General features: G+C 41.1%; 1 protein-coding gene across 2 annotated transcripts in view; it reads left to right on the top strand.

The window, feature by feature from the left end:
* ELOVL6 (ELOVL fatty acid elongase 6) overlaps positions 1 to 19,341 on the top strand; it is a 147,920-nt gene extending 128,579 nt beyond the window's left edge. For both annotated transcript variants that reach the window (XM_010340074.3, XM_074396567.1), the window contains 2 exons: positions 8,533 to 8,684; positions 16,616 to 19,341. In XM_010340074.3, coding sequence (XP_010338376.2) covers positions 8,533 to 8,684; positions 16,616 to 17,040 — 577 coding nt within the window. In that variant the 3' untranslated portion in view covers positions 17,041 to 19,341. The remainder of the gene's footprint in view (positions 1 to 8,532; positions 8,685 to 16,615) is intronic.
* Positions 19,342 to 19,612: the final 271 nt, after the last annotated feature.

The following is a 19,612-nucleotide window of genomic DNA, read 5'->3' as shown; positions in this document are numbered from 1 at the left end:
CCACAAGATATCGGGGAGATTTTCAAATTTTCTAATGGACGTATCTGATTAAAGATTTCGAGCAAGATAAGTGACTCAAACCTAGAAATGATCATAAAGTAATCAAAAGTAAAGTGATGGTACACACTCTGAATTGTTAAATAGTAGAGAAAGAAAATTATCAGAAAAATTACCACCTATGCCCCCATTTAACTGCTGATTTATTAGACAAAAAAGAGAAAGTCTACACTTGTTGGCGTGTTATATTATATTAATCTGGCTTGTTATATTATTGAAAAATATGTTTTTAGCTAAGGCTAGCCACTAGACCAAATTAAAGTAGACATTCTCTATTAAAGATGCCTGTTCTCAATGAAAACACATGGGCACAGGGAGGGGAACATCACACACTGGGGCTGTTGGGGGGCTGGGTGCAAGGAGAGAGAGAGCTTTGGACAAATACCTAATGCATGTGGGGCTTAAAACCTAAATGATGGGTTGATAGGTGCAGCAAACCACCATGGCACATGTGTCCCTATGTAACAAACCTGCACGTTCTGCACATGTATCCCTGAACTTAAAAATAAAAATAAAGATGACTGTTCTCAAGTGTGGAACGCATTTAGAATCTGGGGTGCATGTTGTTATAGAGATATGATATTGCCATGGAGATGCCATAATTCTGTATCACAGGCACTGTAATCCTATATCATCCCCTAAATCTAGAGGCATTAAAGTGGATTTGAGATTAATTTGTTTTAACTGGTTCTGGCATCACTGGATATTCTTCCTACTCTGGAAACTGTCAGAGTCTAAGACCAACAGCAGTTCCACTTTTGCTGTCAGGAAACTCATTGACCCCTCCTATGTTAACAAAGAGTTGCTACTGTTGGATCACCTGTTGCTATGTTTGGACAACTGACAAAAATCTCCCTCCTTTCCCGCTCCCACCCCCATTTGCTTGCAGACTATAAGTGTGATAAAACATTTTCATTGCCTAATACTGAAAAGTAATTGTACCTTTGGTTATTGAGTTAGTAGGGTGGAGATTGGCTGGTAGAGATCTCAGAATAAAAGATCATTGAGAAACTATGGTTTGATTCCAAAAATCTTACATTTAAAATTGAGATCAATAAGGGAACAACATAAAATTGTTTTTTATCAACTATTGATGTCCTTGTAGAAATAATTTAAAGTACTGATGATTTATACCCAAGGCTCTTTTTTTTTTCCCCAGGGCAGAATTCTGGCATTCTTAACATTACTGAACGATTCCCTTTTGACTTCCAGATGGTAATAAAAGTGGAACGTTAAAATACGGAGTTGTTCAGTCTTTTTGCAAGGAAGTAAATGGTCAGATGTCATGGTCAAAGCCTAGGTAGTTATGTTGTTTTGAGAAAGGGTCTCACTCTGTCCCCCAGGCTGGAGTGCAGTGGCACAATTATGGCTTACTGCAGGCTCTACATCCTGGAATCAAACGATCTTTTCACCTCAGCCTCCTGAATAGCTAGGGCTACAGGTGTGTACCACTATGCCCAGCTAATTTTTGCATTTGTAGAAATGGGATTTCACCATATTGCCCTGGCAGGTTTTGAACTCCTGGGCTCAAGCGATCCACCCCTCTCAGCCTCTGAAAGTGCTAGGATTACAGCCTGAGCCATTGTGCCCAGCCCAGCCCAAAGCCTGGTTTTAAAGAAGATTAGCTATATCTCTTAAGCATTTTTAAAAAGGACCACAATACTTACCCCTATAAAAGGAAAAAACAACAACAACAAACCTAAAAACAAGAACTTGCTTTCTAAACTTTTATTTAAAAAAAAGTTTTAGGTCCAACATCTGTTTATGTAAATATCCAAAGGAAACTCCCAACGGTGTACACACATATACTCTTCAGCTCTTCAGTGCCACTATTGTTCCTACTGTTTCTATTATACATACGTATTTGTTTATTTTCGTGTTTGTCTGCTACGATAGGCTGCAGAAACTCCCCTCCCCAACCTCCCTCATGACTATTGTAATATCTGACACTTGGTGGGTGTTAAGAATGTGTTGATTTAATAAATGAAAGTCTTTTCTCCACCACCTCTAATGCCAGTTTGTCATCCGGAGGCTGACTAGGGATTCGTGTTATATCTCAACCTCATTCTAAAAATTCACTAGTAAAGCCTTACAAGCTAGTGCCATTGTGATTGCGTCAATAGTGACCAGCCACCTATTTAAAATAGATTTTTCAAAACTAACAATATAGGCCAGGTGCAGCAGCTCACATCTATAATCCCAGCACTTTGGGAGGCTGTGGCAGGAGGATTGCTTGAGCCCAGGAGTTCAAGACCAGCCTGGACAAGATGATGAGACTCCATTTTCATTTTTTAAAAAACTATCAATCTAATATGTGCTTGTTTAAAAATAGTTAAATAGACAAGCACAGTAGCTCATGCCTATAATCCTACCTACTTGGGAAGCTGAGGCAGGAGGATCACTTGAGGCCAGGAGTTCAAGTCTGCAGTGAGCTGTGACTGCGCCACTGCACTGCAGCCTGAGCACTAGAACAAGATCTTATCGCTTAAAAAAAAATAATCAAATAGTGCAGAAATGTACAAAATAGAAAGTACCCTCCCCCACCCACAAAGTACCACAGTTAATTGTATAATGGGTATTCCTGATACTTCATGGCAAATGGCTAGTGATCAGCAAACAGGCTCCTTGTGGATTTAGGAACCCAGAGCAGGAGTCTGAGAAGAAAGCACCTTAGCTACTCAGGACTGTGATCGCGGCCTCCTCATCTCCTTGCTGCCTTGTGTCTGATGTTGCAGAGGGAACAGAAACGCATACCACTCCCTCCACGGAGCTCTCTGCTACTCCATTGATCCATTGATTCATTTGGCTTTGACAAAAAGGATATATGTGGTATATTTATTTTCCTTTTTCTTTTTTTTCCTTGAGAGTGAGTTTCACTCTTGTTGCCCAGGCTGGAGTGCAATGGCGCCATCTCAGCTCACTGCAACCTCCACCTCCCAGGCTCAAGCGATTCTCCTGCCTCAACCTCCCAAGTAGCTGGCTAATTTTTGTATTTTTAGTAGAGACGGGGTTTCACCATGTTGGCCAGGCTGGTTTTGAACTTCTGACCTCAAGTAATCCACTCACCTTGGCCTTCCAGAATGCTAGGATTACAGGCATGAACCACCATGCTTGGCCTGTATGGTATATTTCTTTAAAAAAACAAAAAAGGTATGACCATAGAGCTGGAAAGATGATGAAGTAATCATCTGCCTTTATTCAACACAGTGGTCCAGACCCTTAGCCTGTTTGAGGCTCTAGATTTAGAATAATCTTTATCATCTGAAGGAAAGATACATTTCACTTGAACCAGACACTTTTCTATACCAACAGCCTCTCCTTCAAGCCTTACTATGGAATGTGCTCATTTTGCATCCTGTTGTAAACTTGCTAGTTGTCACTTCTGGCAAGTTGATGCATAATTACCTTTTGTCAGATGAGAGTCAAGATCAGGGACTGGGGGGCTGAGCCCACCAGGTGTGGACTGCTCAGCCTGCCCTTCCTTGACCCCGCTCTCTGGCCAGCTTCTGCTGCTCCACAAGAGCAACCTCACTGCAGGAGATATCCCTCTTAGGGTTGCCACACCAGGAGCAGGCCTCAGGAAACCTGAGAAGTGCTTCAAGAATGACACCCATCCTCGGCTCCTGGAAACTTGGTTGCCCAAGAAAAAAAAATGTATATAAATAGAAATTCTCATAGCAATAGAAATAATATGAACAGTCAATGTGGCAAATTAAATTAGCTGTGAATCAGTTTTCTTAACTTTGAAGTAGGGTTAAATAATCTTAACCTCTCTGACTTGACAAAATAAGATCAGAGAGAAAGGTTGTTTTCAATGTTGAGGGTTAGCCAAAGTAAATCAGCAATAATAATAACACAAATAGTAATAAAGTAAGAAGAGTAATATAACGAAAACTGTTCCGTTGAACACCTATATATCAGAGGCTTGATGCTAACTATTTTGCTTTACAAAATTTCTAAGATGAATTGCATGTTAGATATTATTATACTCATTTTGGATGAAAGAATACTTAAGTAACTTGGCTGATTATGAAACTATTAGTAGTAAGTGATTGGGCTGTGATTGGAGCCTATTGTACAAAGGCTTCGATTTGCAACTCTAATCTACTGACAGTGGCTTGGAGTGGTCTAGAACTTCAATGCATTGTCCAGGGATGGCCAGAAAGAGTGCTGAGATTGATTAGCAACATGTGCTGTGAGCCTGAAAAGGGACTGGGGGCAGCAGAACACAGCAGCATGTTTCCCTGCTGCGTCACGCTGCCTCTCAAGCTAATGTAACTTAGGGAGGAAGGAAAGTCTCCTCACCTTACAGTATATTTTGGTAAAGTGTCACAGTGTGATGCTGTTGTGATAAAAAAAAAAAAAACCACCTGGTTTCAAAGTGTCCAGAGGCTGAAATGTGCCAGGGCAGAGCTAGTGGCTCCCTACAAATAACAATCATCCCATTGGCTGGGCAGCCCCCACAGTGCTCCCAGCAGTAGCACTATCACATCTCAACAATGCGCCTTTGCCCACAGACACATGGGCCCAATGGCTGGCACTGACGGTTTCCCTGAAAAGTGCCACTGTCCTCTGTTCTGAGTCAGCCTTATTGTTCAGAGCTTAGAGAATGAGGCACATGTCCAGATATGGGACAATAATATGTGCTATACACTTGCTGTCAGCAATATTGCAGATCACCATGATACCAAAACCTTCAATTCTACAGTGCTCTGAAATGACCTCCCCATACCCTGACCCTCAAACTTGTGAATACCTATTTGCCCGTAATTCAAATACCATTTCCTTTGAAGTCTTCCAGGATTACCACCCACTAGCCAGAGTTAGCTTAATGATTATTTTTTTCAATCCATCATCTAAAACCATGCCAATACATATTTGACCCTTGAAAGAATAAATGAACTTGTGTGAATACCTTAGAAATTGGGAATAAATTACAATATTTTTTTGAGACCCAAAAGGATGAAAGGATCATAACTATTTCAAAGATACATTCTTTGGATCTACTCTGATCATGTGTGAATCTCATAGTCTAATAGCAGGTAGAGTAAAGGAAGGGTTCTGGGCTGTATGATTTCTGGATATAGTGGGCTGGAGGCAGTGGGGAAGGGGATGCTCTATAAAATGTGGTTGGATGGTTCTGAAAGGATCACAGACGTGAGGCTAGTGAGCAAGGAGTGATACAGTTTGAAAGTGCTTCATTTGCATGTTTTCTTGCTTTGGCCTTGTACGAAAGTCATTGACATCTCCCCCACTGGTATATGAAAAGCAGATAACTGATGTAGTACATAGTTAAACAGCAGTATCTATGGCTAGATGCATTTTATAGCCACAGAGGGAACTTCTGCACAAAATGTTAACTAGTTTTCAAAAGTCTTCTGAGCCAGGCGCAGTGGCGAGTGCCTATAGTCCCAACTACTCGGGAGGCTGAGGTGGGAGGATCACTTGAGTCCAGGAGTTCTGGGCTATAGTGTGCTATGCTAATGGGGTGACTGCTCTAAGTTCGGCATCAATATGGTGACCTCCTGGGAGCGGGGGACCACCAGGTTGCCTAAGGAGGGGTGAAACGGCCCACGTCAGAAAGAGCAGGTCAAAACTCCCATGCTGATCAGTAGTGGGATCACGCCTGTGAATAGCCACTGCACTCCAGCCTGGCAACATAGCAAGACCCCGTCTCTTAAAAAAAAAAAAAAAAAAAAAAAGTCTACCGAAAATCAGATCTTGTGTCTTTTGTCCACTGGAATGCTTTTTCTGTAAGTAATAGAAAGCAAAACTCTGAATGGGTGATCCAATAAGCAAGATTTACTATCTTAAGAACAACAAATCTTGAGATACGGTCACAGAATGATTGGTTAATTCAGCAGCTCTGTCACATCTTAAAAAACTACTTTGCCATCCTCTGTGTTGGCTTTGCTCTCAAGAGGTCTCTCCAGATTGATTGCAAGATGGCTGCTGCGTTTCCAGGCGGTACATGTTTAAGGGCAAGGAAACCTTTCCCAACCTGTCAGAAGCCTCTTGTTACATCATCTTGGCTAGAATTGGGGCACATGTCTGTCACAAACTCACCCTACAAATCACTGGTAAGGAAAATGGGGCTACCAAAACTGGCTTAGGTATTTCAGTTTTGCTCCCAAATTTGAGATAAAGTGACCTTCCTTGGAAGAATCAAAACTTGGAAGCACCTCATCAGAATCAGGGTTCTCTTAATAAGAAGGAAGAAGGTACTTTTCTCTTGCATAGGCAACCAACATTTTCTGCTACATATGCCTCCGTGGAAATGCCTCATTCATAGTTCCATATGACTCTCTATGGTAGCAAATTATGGGTGTTTTAAGCTGCGAGTATGTTAATTTGGTGATGGTGACAACCTTACATATTAAAAATGTAGCCATTGGCCAGGCACAGAAGTGGCTCACGCCTGTAATCCCAGCACTTTGAAGGGGCCGAGGTGGGTGGATCACGAGGTTAGGAGTTTGAGACCAGCCTGGCCAACATAGTGAAACCCCATCTCTACTAAAAAACAAAAAATAGCCAGGCATGGTGTTGCATGCCAGTAGTCCCAGCTACTTGGGAGGTTGAGGCAGGAGAATCACTTGAACCCAGGAAGCGGAGGTTGCAGTGAGCCGAGATCACGCCACCACACTCCATTCTGGGTGACAGAAGAGTGAGACTCCATCTCAAAAAAAATAAAAAAATAAAAAATAAAAAATAAAATAGCCATCATCTGGTGAGGGAAAGGCAGTATACCCAAAAAATCCAGAAAAATCTTCATTACTTGATGCTGCTAATGAAATCAACCCTTCATCCCAGAATTAGGACAGGCAATGGACTGTAAAGACTTAGGTCATTCCACTGGGAGGAGACAGTTCCTTGAGATAAGAAAGCAAAAAGAAGCCAGTTCTGTAATGAACAGGGGAGAAATGCAAAGGTCCTGAGGCAGAAAATGGAATGTGTCTGAAAGCTGCAGTGACTGGCTCACAGTGAGCAGGAAGAGAATGGCAGGAGGTGAGAATGGAGAATGCAGAGAGAGAGTCACTGCAGAGAGACCTTGTCAGTCCTGATAAAGGAGTTGAGGTTTTTATTCTGATACAGAGAAAAATCACTGAGGGATTAAAGAGGATCTATATCTGTAAAATGAGAGTAATCCTCTGCAGGACAATTTCATACACTGGAAAGAGTAACACCATTTGATGGAGTCTTCCCATCTTTAGAGAAGCTACTTACAAAGACCCAACTTAATAGACAATTGCCAGGAATTCAACTTTATTATCTTGATTCTGTACAAAGTTGACCTTTAGTTCTAGTTGGTGGATGTATGCTTTCTGGACAGGTTAGCCTAGGGGAATGATTTATTTTAGAGCAACTCTAGTAAGATATTTTAAATAAAAAACAGTGCATCTGAGGAGAAAAGAGGCTTAATTTCTCAGTTCAACGATTGATCATTCATTGATCTCTCAACTGAGTTCTAGAGTAAGAGGCTGCCCTTTTGGACAGAAAAGGTTAGGCAGGTCCATCTTCCCCACATGGTCAGCCAGGTCTCCTTTCAGTACGGGGCGTGGGTCACACGCTCTGGGACATACACTTAAGGGGCTGACTTCGTAACAGCAGCTGCTTGTTCCCCTTACCAAGTGCTTTCCCGCTGCAGGTTGTGTTTGTAGAACCTAGTGTGTTCCAGAACTCTCCTGTTTCTTTACCAGTTCCTTGATTTAAAAATTTTGTTAATTTTTTCTTCACTTTTTCAACAATCTTTCTCGAACTCCTGTGCCTATGTGGAGATAAACACATCACAGGGCGCTGAAGAAGAGTGTTAGGGCAGTGTTAGCATATGGTGCTAGGGAGCTCAGGGAGTGAGCACTTATCTTGCCTGAATAGGCTTCTTGGAGGAGGTTACAGAGCTAAGGTTTCAAAGGAGTCTCACTTATGCTGACATCTCTGAGAAAGATGGATCCGAGAGTGGAAAGTGATTTGGAGATTGCTGGAGAAATCCAAGGAGAGACCAAAATTCTTGGTCCAGAGGTAGAGGGAAAGTTTGCTTAAAGAGATAAACAGGTTTTCAGGGAATAGAGTCAGAGGAGCTTGGAGGATGATTGGGCATAGGGCAAAACTGAGGTAATTCCAAGAGTTTGTAGCCATACCCAACTGCTCTCTAAGAAATAGTTCCCAAGCTGAAACTCATAGGTCACCAGTGTTCTTCATGAGATCCTACTCTGAATCTATTACCCTTTTTCATGAATCCTCTTTGGAACATTGCTGAAGAGGAAGTGGTATCATGTATGCTTTCAGAATAAAGGGCTTGAGTCATTCTATTAGCTCTTGTTTACAGAACGTATTAAGATGCTTTCAAGGAAATACAACTAATTGTGATTCTTCGATGCCTATTTCCTGCCAGTAGTCAGCCAGTCTTCTAAGTATGGTTTATGTGAGAAGTGAAACTATTTTCCTAAATGCTGTTTCTTTTCTCTTTTCATTATGAAGTATATTCGGTGCTCTTCGAACTGGTGCTTATATGGTGTACATTTTGATGACCAAAGGCCTGAAGCAGTCAGTTTGTGACCAGGGTTTTTACAATGGACCTGTCAGCAAATTCTGGGCTTATGCATTTGTGCTAAGCAAAGCACCCGAACTAGGTGAGTATCTTCTTCCATTTCCTCTCCCTCTCTTTGCAGCAGTATATCCACAATATTTATTTAGTGAACAAAGAAACAGTTGGAAGGTCCTATTTTGTTGGTTGCAGAAAATAACGAATGAATTTGAGTTCTTGACTGACTTCTACTTTCTATTACTCGCTCCCTCTTTCCTTTTAAATAATTTTACATTGTGTATATTAAGAGCAGGTAGTTACATTGAACAGGCTGATTTTAGAGCACTACTAAAAACATATTTCCAGGGGCTTATAAAATGTACACAGCCCCCTTTCTGAGGCCCACTGAGCTGAGCTAATATTAAAATACGGGGAAAAAAAGAGCAACACAGCTGTTTCCAAGTCCCATATCTGAGCATTCTTTTATCTGTAGAGTTAGGATTCAGATAAGAAATTAAGCTTTTCATTTGGGGACCCTCATGTTCTCATTAACAAATGCTAAGGGTTGGTCTCTGGTGGTGTTTGCTTTTAATCATCCAGATGGCCTTAGGGAAGGGGAATGTAATTTACTTTCTAGAAATTAATAGAAAACACAGGCTGTATTTGTAGATTTCTATAATTTTTCCCTCAACTCTTTAGTGGTCTTGAATATAAGTGTGGCATAGGTTAGCAGAAATAGTCAAGTCAAGGAGTTGATGTGGGCACAGTTTTTGAGAAAATGTCTTTATTTACACAGAAAGATATCTACTGGTGGCAATAATGCTGGCAAACTGGCACAGATTCTTAGGGCCACCTGGTCACCCTCTAGGGTTCTGGATTTTTTTTTTTTACCTGGAATTAAGAATTGTATATATTTAGTTCAAAAGATATCAATTGTGATTTTTGCCATTGTTTTCAATGGCAAAACAGCAGTTACTTTTGCACCAACCTAAAATGTATTGTCCCCTCTCCTGGAGAAATCCAAGGAGAGGCCAAAAAGCCAGGACTGGTAAGGCAAGTCCAGAGGTAGAGGAAAAGTTTGCTTAAAGAGATAAACAGGTTTTCAGGGAATGGAGCCAGGGGAACTTGGAGGATGATTAGGCATAGGGCAAAACGGAGGTAATTCCAAGAGTCTGCAGCCACATCCATCTGCTCCTAAAAAGGGAGTTTGTGGTTGCACTTTCCTTACAAGCCACCTGCAACATAAGCTATGAGCAGTCTTCTTTCTGTAAGGCGCCCCTTGTTCATGCCCTGTGTCTATTCAGATAGAATAGGAAACATCTGATGTGTGCAGAGTCAGCAAGCCAGTCATCATCTACTGGATGCTAGAAACCTGCTTTCTACGAGTAGATGACAATTGGTTTGAGCTTTTGACTTCCCAGGTCAAAAACAAGGGAAGAGCAACAGAAGAAAACTTTTCCTGAAAACCTTTCCTACGAGGGGCAGAGGTACAAAGATAGTCCAAAGTAACTGGATAGCTACTGTAGGCATGTGCCCACCCGCACACACCCCCACATACGCCTATACACACGAAGCCTATGAAGACAGTCTCAGGGTGAAATGCATTAGTGTGGATTCATTCAGTCATTCATTCAATGCATTTATGTTAAGCACCAGCTGAAATAGAATGGCAACTTTATCTAAAAAAAGATTTTACAATATGACTATGAACAAGACCCTAGGAGGTATTAATACCACTAAGTATAAAGTCATAGGCTAGAGAAGTGGTTTTCACCCTGGATCTACAGACAAAGCCTGAAAAATCTGAAGAGGTATTTCTGGGAATTTAAAAATTATATAAGAGTATTTTAATTTGCTTTGATTCATAGAGTTTTTGAATCAGAGCACTTGTTCTCAAACTGGGGTTGACCTGAGAGTATGAGTTTGTATTCTTTACTCTTGGGAGTTTTTTGCGGGGGGAAGGAGGGCATAGTCTTACTCTATTACACAGGCTGGAGTGCAGTGGTGCAATCTCAGCTCACTGCAACCTCCGCCTCCGGGGTTCAAATGATTCTCATGCCTCAGCCTTCCAAGTAGCTAGGATTAGAGGTGTGTGCCACCATGCCCAGCGAATTTCTGTATTTTCAGTAGAGATGGGGTTTCACCATATTGGCCAGGCTGGACTCAAACTCCTGACCTCAGGTAATCAGCCTGCCTCTGCCTCCCAAAGTGCAGGGATTACAGGTGTGAGTCACCACACCCAGCCATGACTTTTTTTCTTTAAAATGAATTAACACGTTATTAAAGTTGGAATTATTTAAGTTGAGAAATATATCTCTCTGACTTTCATGCTATTTAATAACCTTATTAATCCCCTATCTTTTTTGACAAAGGCCTGACTACAGCTACATAAATGCAGTGAATGCATGAAACGTGGTTTCCCCTAAATGCTTTCCCTGAACGCTTTCCCAATCTCTACTTCTACTATTTCCCAAAGAAAATTTTTTTCATAAGAAATGGTGTGATGCTTCTGACCTTTAAGCCTCAGATCACAAAGAAGCAGCCTTAGTGTTTTCTTCTAGAAATGCCTTTTCCCTGCAGGGACTACTTGTCTGTATTGTGTCCTGAGTTATATGCAGTTGTATTTGAGGTGCTTGAGAACAAACACAGTCCTTTCGCAGTCCTTTCTACCTTCTGGAGGAATAATTTATTGAAATGCCACCTCAAGCTATCTGTAGTGATGAATTTCCTTTAAAGGCATAATTAGATCTATGTTCTCTGTCCTCCTGACTTTTAGGATTCCTAGAGAAGACCTCCTAGTGCAGCACCCAGAGGTGTTCATGTTTTCACCCTACATCTTGGTTGTGTTGATCCTGATGATGTTAATATCACTGGTCTTAATTTAATCCAGGCCCAAATGTCCACGCCCCTCGGCCTCATAGTGGACATTGTAATTGAACACAGCATTCTCTCTTGAGCCCCAAAGGAGCCATAGTCCAGTCTCCTACTTGCAGTCCACAGGACCGATGTGCCACTGGCATGATAGTCCCTTTCCCTGGAAAGGTCTCATTCATCACAATAATTTGTAGCAGTCCTTTGTGGATTATCCAATAATTGATCCCTTTGCAGTTAAAATATGAGATTGAAGTGTTGGGGAAAATAATATTCTAATCTTGACACAGTTATTTAATGAGGCTAATTAGTAACACAGATTCTTCATACTTCAAACCCTTTATACAGATAATTTTCATGTTCTGAGTACCTTTTTTTTTTTTTTAACATTTGAAAATACAGAATATTAGGCGGGAAGCGGTGGCTCATGCCTGTCATCCCAGCACTTAGGGAGGCTGAGGCAGGCGGATCTCCTGAGGTCAGGAGTTTGAGACTAACCTGACCAACATGGAGAAACCCCATCTCTACTAAAAATACAAAATCAGCTGGGCATGGTGGCACATGCCTGCAATCCCAGCTACTTGGGAGGCTGAGGCAGGAGAATCGCCTGAACCCAGAAGGCGGAGGTTGCGGCGAGCCAAGATCGCACCACTGCACTCCAGCCTAGGCAACAAGAGTGAAAGTCCATCTCAAAAAATAAAAAATAAATTAAATATATATAATATTGTTCTTCAAATATTCTGGAGCTCCTTTGACAATGGCCATTCAGAGGGAAACTGTTGACTCAAAACAGATCCAAAATCAGTGTGAGTATCTCCAAGACAAGCAGCCCCAGGTCTTTATATAGTGAACATGTTTGCCTGGATGACTTTTTTATTCCCACGCATTTTAGAGGTTAAATTTCTTTCCAGTTTTTGCAGTTAGAAAATCTTGTCACTCCAATTTAATTAAGAGATTTACCCATTTGGATTAGTTAGAACTTTTCTTATTTTTGGGTCCCAAGTTCCACCTTTCAATATTTTAAGATTCTGGACTCTCTTATAAGCACCAAAAGGAAAAGATCTTGTGAGAATGAAAAAAAAAAAAAGTTCTTTCATGTATAATACTGAAACTGTATCCCCCATCCTCCCAGCCCCCACAAACTCACACTTTTGTTTTAAGTTGCAGTAAAATATACATATTTTTCAGATTGTTGAGCAATCATCACTCTATCAACTTCCAGAACTTTTGCATCTTCCCCAACTGAAATGCTACTCATTCCACACTAAACTCTTAATAAACAGCAAAGAAGAGCTTTCTGTTTCAGCAGAAAGCCGTGAGCTCATTTCAGTGAATTATGGGGTTGCAGTCCACTACAACAAGTGAGAGGAAGGGAGCCACTAACCTGCTTTGTGTGCCAAATCTTTGAGCACCTACTATTTGGATTATATTAAAACCTGCTGAGATTTGGTTTTGTTAAAACTTGGAAACGTCTGCTCTGAGCCCAGGTCCTTGCTCAGTTGAGCATGTCATTGTTTTTGAAGCTCTGACTCAGCAGCCCTCTAGCTAGCTCTGGGAAGAAGGACTCAGCTGTGTGTGACAAACCACACACACAGAGTCGCCTCTCTGTGTCTCTTGGTGGCTGAGAGCACCCTGGGGATTTCCAAATGCTGGTTGCTTTTCCTATAGCTGCAAAGGTATAGCTCTCACACTTGGGTATGAGAAACATCATGCCCTGCCTGAAAGCTGCCTCTTGAATGAAAATAGTTGGACCAAAGGTTAGAGAGATCATGATAAGAGAACGTGAGCCAGGAAGTAGCTAAAATGACATGACTGAAACATTCAAGAGTCTAAAGTCCCATTGCGTGTACTTGGCCAAAATCCTTCCTGTTACGCCAACAGGACATTTGAACAAGAAAGGTTGATCGACCAACTCAAATACACAGCCCCTCTGATAGTTTACATTTCTGGGTCACTCTATAGCCTCTGGAAAGCCCCAAATTATCATAACTTGGCATGACTCTGGCTCATGACAAATCAAATGTGACATTATGTGGTTTCCCCAGAGGAAAAATAATTTGTACCTGCCAGAGTGGCATAACTGATACATCTCAGCTGCCATATCCAAGACCGTGAGAGGTCTTGGTTAGCCCTTCCAGAACCCCACTAGTTTTCCCCTGCCTGAGGGAAACTACAAGTCTTTGGGTCAGCAGTCTTGGGGACAGTAACCCTGATAGGGTGTTGAATGGTGCTATGGATCAGCTCCAGAGCCATTGCTGGGAGATGCTCAATTTCGTTCCTGCACCTACAATCCTGCATATACATTCTGGAAAAAACTCCTAAGCAAATTCAAATTAATTTTGTCATCAAGATTTTGGGACATGTTTTCCCCCCTCCTGTTCCCCACCCTTCTCCCCTCCCTACCCCTAAAATAACTAAAAACACCCTGTGTGTCTCAGATAAACATGAGATACACCCTCACCTCCAGACAGAAGAAACAAAACCATTCTCAACTCCAGAATTGTACGTTTCACTTTCCATCCTACGCAAGCCCATTCTAATATAGTTTTTCTTAATCATTCTTTAGACAATAAAATTTTAATATAAAAGTGATGATAAAGTTAAATTAAGCTAAAGAATTAGGATGAAATGCATATCACTTTATGACAAATTTATTATAATGCGTTTGGAATTGTATGGGGGCTTATATTAGTGAATGGTAAGAGACTCATAAAAACATCTATTCAATTATGAATGACTAAATTTGTTTTAAACATACCGTTTCTTGGATGTCTACCTTCTTTCCACTATGAACAATGGTAGCTGGAATTGATTGTGTCTGTGTTATTGTCCACAGAGGGATTGGAGGCACAGAATAGTGCTTCTACAGAAATGGTAGATCTTTTACAGGCACACAAAAATAGCACAGTTTAACACTGAGAAGCAGACCCAGAGCCTCCTGACACGTTTTGTCCCTTAAGTATACTTATGAGAGTTACCATCAGCATCCATCATTATTAGTCTGTCTGACATTTATAGACACCGTAAAAATCAGGCATCTTTCAAGAGAGAAGATGACTTCAACAAAAATTTGATAATAGGCTCAGAAATACAGCAACTGACAATTTTCTTTTTTTTTTTTTTTTTTTTTTTTTTTTTGAGATGGAGTCTCGCTGGAGTGCAATGGCATGATCTTGGCTCAGTGCAACCTCTGCCTCCTAGGTACAAATGATTCTCCTGTCTCAGCCTCCTGAGTAGCTAGGATTACAGGTGCCTGCCACCATGTCCAGCTAATTTTTGCATTTTTAGTAGAGATGCGTTTTCACCATGTTGGCCAGGCTGGTCTCAAACTCCTGACCTCAGGAGTTTGCCCACCTTGGCCTCCAAAACTGCTGTGATTACAGGCATGAGCCACCACACCTGGCCGACTTTCCTTTTCTATTGTAAAGAAGTATGAAATAATAGGATTTAATAGTTTAATTGGAAAATAAACCAATAGCTCTCCTAATGAATGGAATGGGGCACCATCTTATCATTCCATCCACTGCCATCAGAACCTTAGAAGTCTTTCTCCATAGCCCAGCATTCTTTGACCTTGCCCAGTGCAAGCATTTTAGGTCATCCGTGAAGTACATGAGAGATAAGGTAGGAATAAATACTAGTTTTTGTACTGAATTAAATTTTAGAAGAAGAGAAAAAACCAGGGCCAGACATGATGGCTCATGCTTGTAGTCCTAGCATGTTAGGAGGCCAAGGCTGGCGGATAGATTGAGCTTAGGAGTTCAAGACCTCCTCTCTACAAAAAAAAAGTTTTTTTTTTAAATCAGCTAGTTTTGGTGGCACGTGCCTGCAGTCCCAGCTACTCCTGAGGTTGCAGTGAGACATCGGATTGCTTGAGCCCAGGAGATCAAGTCTTTAGTGAGCTGTGATCGCGCCTAGGTGACAGGGCAAGACCTTATCTCAAAAACAATTAAAAAATTAAAAGAACCTTCTAGCTCTTGTTTTTACATTAGGAAAAGTCAGGTTTTAGTTCTCCAAAGATCATGAAGGATGTTGGTTTTTCCCATGTCTCCTAACCATAGACATAGGAAACAGAAAGAAACATTCACGTGTATTAGCCTGTTTCTGTCCCACATCCTCGTGTATCTTCCCTTATTCTCTTACTCGTTAATCGAATTGGGTGTATTTTTCACTGGACTTCTTCTCCACCCAATTTTACACAAATGTTCTGCGGTCTATTTTCAGAGCCCTGAGACTTTTCAGTGAAGCATTGCAGATACATAGCATCTACCCCCCTCAGCATCATTCTGGCTTTCATAACATAAATTCCGAGCCTCAGAAGCTGTGGTCTTTTCCTTCGAAGGGATACTGTGAGACAAAACTCAGATCCTGGAAAGCTTTCAAGTTAATTCTATAAAATGAAAACTGTTATTTTTAATTTCTCCTCACTTGATTCACTGGTATAAAATATTCCTATTACCCTTGTCAGCAAATGTGTCTAGAAGGACTTTTGTTCCCCTTTTTCTGTCTGCCTTTTGTTTAGATTTCACGTTTCTCATTGCCACTTGCCAAGGCTTTGTAATTTACAGGAGCTCACAAAGACATGTGTTTGAGGTGTACCTTTTGTCATGTACCAAAGAAAAATTATGCTTTTACTACTCTAAGACCTAAAGAGGTCTTAGAGCATGTTGCTGGAAGCTTCTTTTGATTGATAAATGATCTAAAATTCCAGTCTGGCTTTTTTTGATTGATAAATGATCTAAGACAAGTCACCTGTCCCCTCCAGGTGAGATTTCCTAAAATGTATGGTTGAGTTAGGAGTTGGCAACAAAGTTGGTAGTGTCCCTTCCAAATCAATGAGAAATATGATTTTGTGGGAAATACCTTGAAAGAGACATTTGCTGCTTGCCTATTGTGTCTGAAGAGGGCCATGCTGATGATCTGACTTCATGCTCAGGCAATTGCATACTGCTCTTTTCAATTGTTACCATCTCTATAGATGAGGAAACTGGAATTAGTGAGGATAACTTGCCCCAGGTCACAGAGCTCGTAAGTACCAGTCCAGCGTTCTAATCCAGTCCATCTAACCCTCCAGTCCCAGCTCAAGATGTCTCCCTCTTACAAAACTGTCAGTCATTGTCATTGGGGGTCAGGGACCTCACGTACCTTCTTCCTTCTGTCTTTCAGGAGATACAATATTCATTATTCTGAGGAAGCAGAAGCTGATCTTCCTGCACTGGTACCACCACATCACTGTGCTCCTGTACTCTTGGTACTCCTACAAAGACATGGTTGCCGGGGGAGGTTGGTTCATGACTATGAACTACGGCGTGCACGCCATGATGTACTCTTACTATGCCTTGCGGGCGGCAGGTTTCCGAGTCTCCCGGAAGTTTGCCATGTTCATCACCTTGTCCCAGATCACTCAGATGCTGATGGGCTGTGTCATTAACTACCTGGTCTTCTTCTGGATGCAGCATGACCAGTGTTACTCTCACTTTCAGAACATCTTCTGGTCCTCACTCATGTACCTCAGCTACCTTGTGCTCTTCTGCCATTTCTTCTTTGAGGCCTACATCGGCAAAATGAGGAAAACAACGAAGGCTGAATAGTGTTGGAACTGAGGAGGAAGCCATAGCTCAGGGTCATCAAGAAAAATAACAGACAAAAGAAAATGGCACAAGGAATCACACGTGGTGCAGCTAACACAAAACAAAACATGAGCAAACACAAAACCCAAGGCAGCTTAGGGATAATTAGGTTGATTTAACCCAGTAAGTTTATGATCCTTTTAGGGTGAGGACTCACTGAGTGCACCTCCATCTCCAAGCACTGCTGCTGGAAGACCCCATTCCCTCTTTATCTGTCAACTCTAGGACAAGGGAGAACAAAAGCAAGCCAGAGACAGAGGAGACTAATTGAAGGCAAACAAAGGCTGTCAACACATAGGAAAAAATGCATTTACCAAGTGTCACATTTCTCTAAGATGAAAGATTTTTACTCTAGAAACTGTGCGAGCACGCACACACAATCCTTTCTAACCTTTATGGACACTAAACTGGAGCCAATAGAAAAGCTAAAAATGAAAGAAACACAGGGTGTATATCTAGAACAATAACGCTTTTGCAGAAACTAAAGCCTTTTTAAGAAATGTTAGCTGCTGTAGCCCCCATGAGAAAAGATGTCTTAATCGTCCTTGTGAAAACAGATGTAAACAACTAGGTTTCAACTAACTTCACCTTCACTTCGTAGCCTCAGGCTAGTGAGTTTGCCAAAACCAAAGGGGGCGAATACTTTCCCAAGGCTGTTCCTAGGAGGATGGAAACAGGACAGCCCAGGTTCCGCAGGGGCAGCTCCATCCCAGAGCATTTCTGATAGTGGAACTGTAATTTCTACTCTTAAATGAGGTATGAAGCATTATCCTTTTGTTCAGTTGCCCCGAGCTTTTGAACAGAGGAGTAAATACGGAATCGAAAAGATAAACACTCAACCAAACAATGTAAAAACGGGTTCTGTCGTGTCTGTACAAAGACCCAGCCCAGGACCACTGTGAGCTGGAAAAGGGAGAAAGACAGTAGGAAAAGAGGTGAGCTGAGGATCAATTCCATAGACAGACGGCGTGTATGCCCCTTCCTATTTCACTTCACACACACTCATAACTTTCCAAATGATACCCCGTAGCACAGCACATATTTCCTATATTTTTGTGAATTCCAAAAGGAACCCGCAGGGCTCTTCCTGGGATTAGATGAACACAGTTTCTGCATCATCTGCATTTGCTCCCCAAGCAATGTAGAGGTGTTCAAAGTGCCCTCTGCTGGCTGACTGGCGATACTACAACAAACTTCATGGCAAATTTGGCTGAAAGTCGACAACAAAGGGCCCCAACACACATCCCTCAAATGTTAAGTGATATGAAATACTTGTCATATCTTTGGCCAAATCAGAAGATAGTTATCCTGCTTCAAGTCAGCTTCAGAAATTGTTTAAAGGGGACCTTCGCTCTGGAACTCAAAATCAATTTATTAAGAGCCATATTCTTAAAAAAAAAAAAAAAGCTGGATAATATTATCTGTAATATTTCAGTCCTTTACAAGCCAAATACATGTGTCAATGTTCCTAGTATTTCAAAGAAGCAATTATGTAAAGTTGTTCAATGTGACATAATAGTATTATAATTGGTTAAGTAGCTTAATGATTAGGCAAACTAGATGAAAAGATTAGGGGCTTCTGCATTGCATAGATTACACACACATAGCCACGCATACACGCACACAGATGTGGGGTACACTGAACTTCAAAGCCCAAATGAATAGAAACACGTTTTCTGGCTAGCAGAAACAAAACAAAACAAAACAAAACTGTTGTTTCTCTTTCTTCCTTTGAAAGTGTACAGTAAAAGGGATTTTTTCAAATTATTTTTATATTATTTTAGCTTTAATTGTGCTGTTGTTCATGAAACAGAGCTGCTCTGCATTTCTGTCAGAGATGGCAAGGGCTTTTTCAGCATCTCGTTTATGTGTGGAATTTAAAAAGAATAAAGTTTTATTCCATTCTGTGTGAATGGTTTGAGCAGTGAACAAAGAATCCATGGAAAGCAAGTCATGATTGGAAGAACAAGGGGGAGGGGGAAGTGCAGGGGAGGAAAGCTGTTACATCTGTGTTGAATTATCGTGAGCAGTCTATAATGTCTTGGTGTCGGTTCATAGATGAAACACAACTGATGGAAGAATGTATTGTAAATTATGCAAAATCTGACGTGAGCTGAAAAGACAGGTCCTGTTATAAAAACTAATAGATTCTTAGGGTGTAAATGTTATTTTGAACTTCACAAATACATGATACTGTGCAATAAGGCTTTTTTCCTTATAATAGAAAATGAGGATAATTAAAATGAGGAGAAGGCCACATAACAGTTGACTTGAGTTTAATTGAAGGACCCATCGGAGGGTCATCTGGTCGACTTAATTATTTAATTCAATGATTTATTGCAGATCTTTTCATGCAGGTTAGAATAAGGAAGTGAGCATAAACCTTAAAAAGACTCTAAATGATGCTTCCAAAGCACTTTCATCTTGGTATTAGGTTCATGTTTGTCTTTACTTGTAAAATAATTTGGAATTTCTGTTTACAGGGTGAGTGTCTGATATTTTTAAAATTAGCTAAATGTATCTAAAGGCATTT

Source organism: Saimiri boliviensis, chromosome 3, assembly GCF_048565385.1.
Source record: "Saimiri boliviensis isolate mSaiBol1 chromosome 3, mSaiBol1.pri, whole genome shotgun sequence".
Taxonomy (NCBI): domain Eukaryota; kingdom Metazoa; phylum Chordata; class Mammalia; order Primates; family Cebidae; genus Saimiri; species Saimiri boliviensis.
This window is presented reverse-complemented; position numbering and strand designations above follow the sequence as displayed.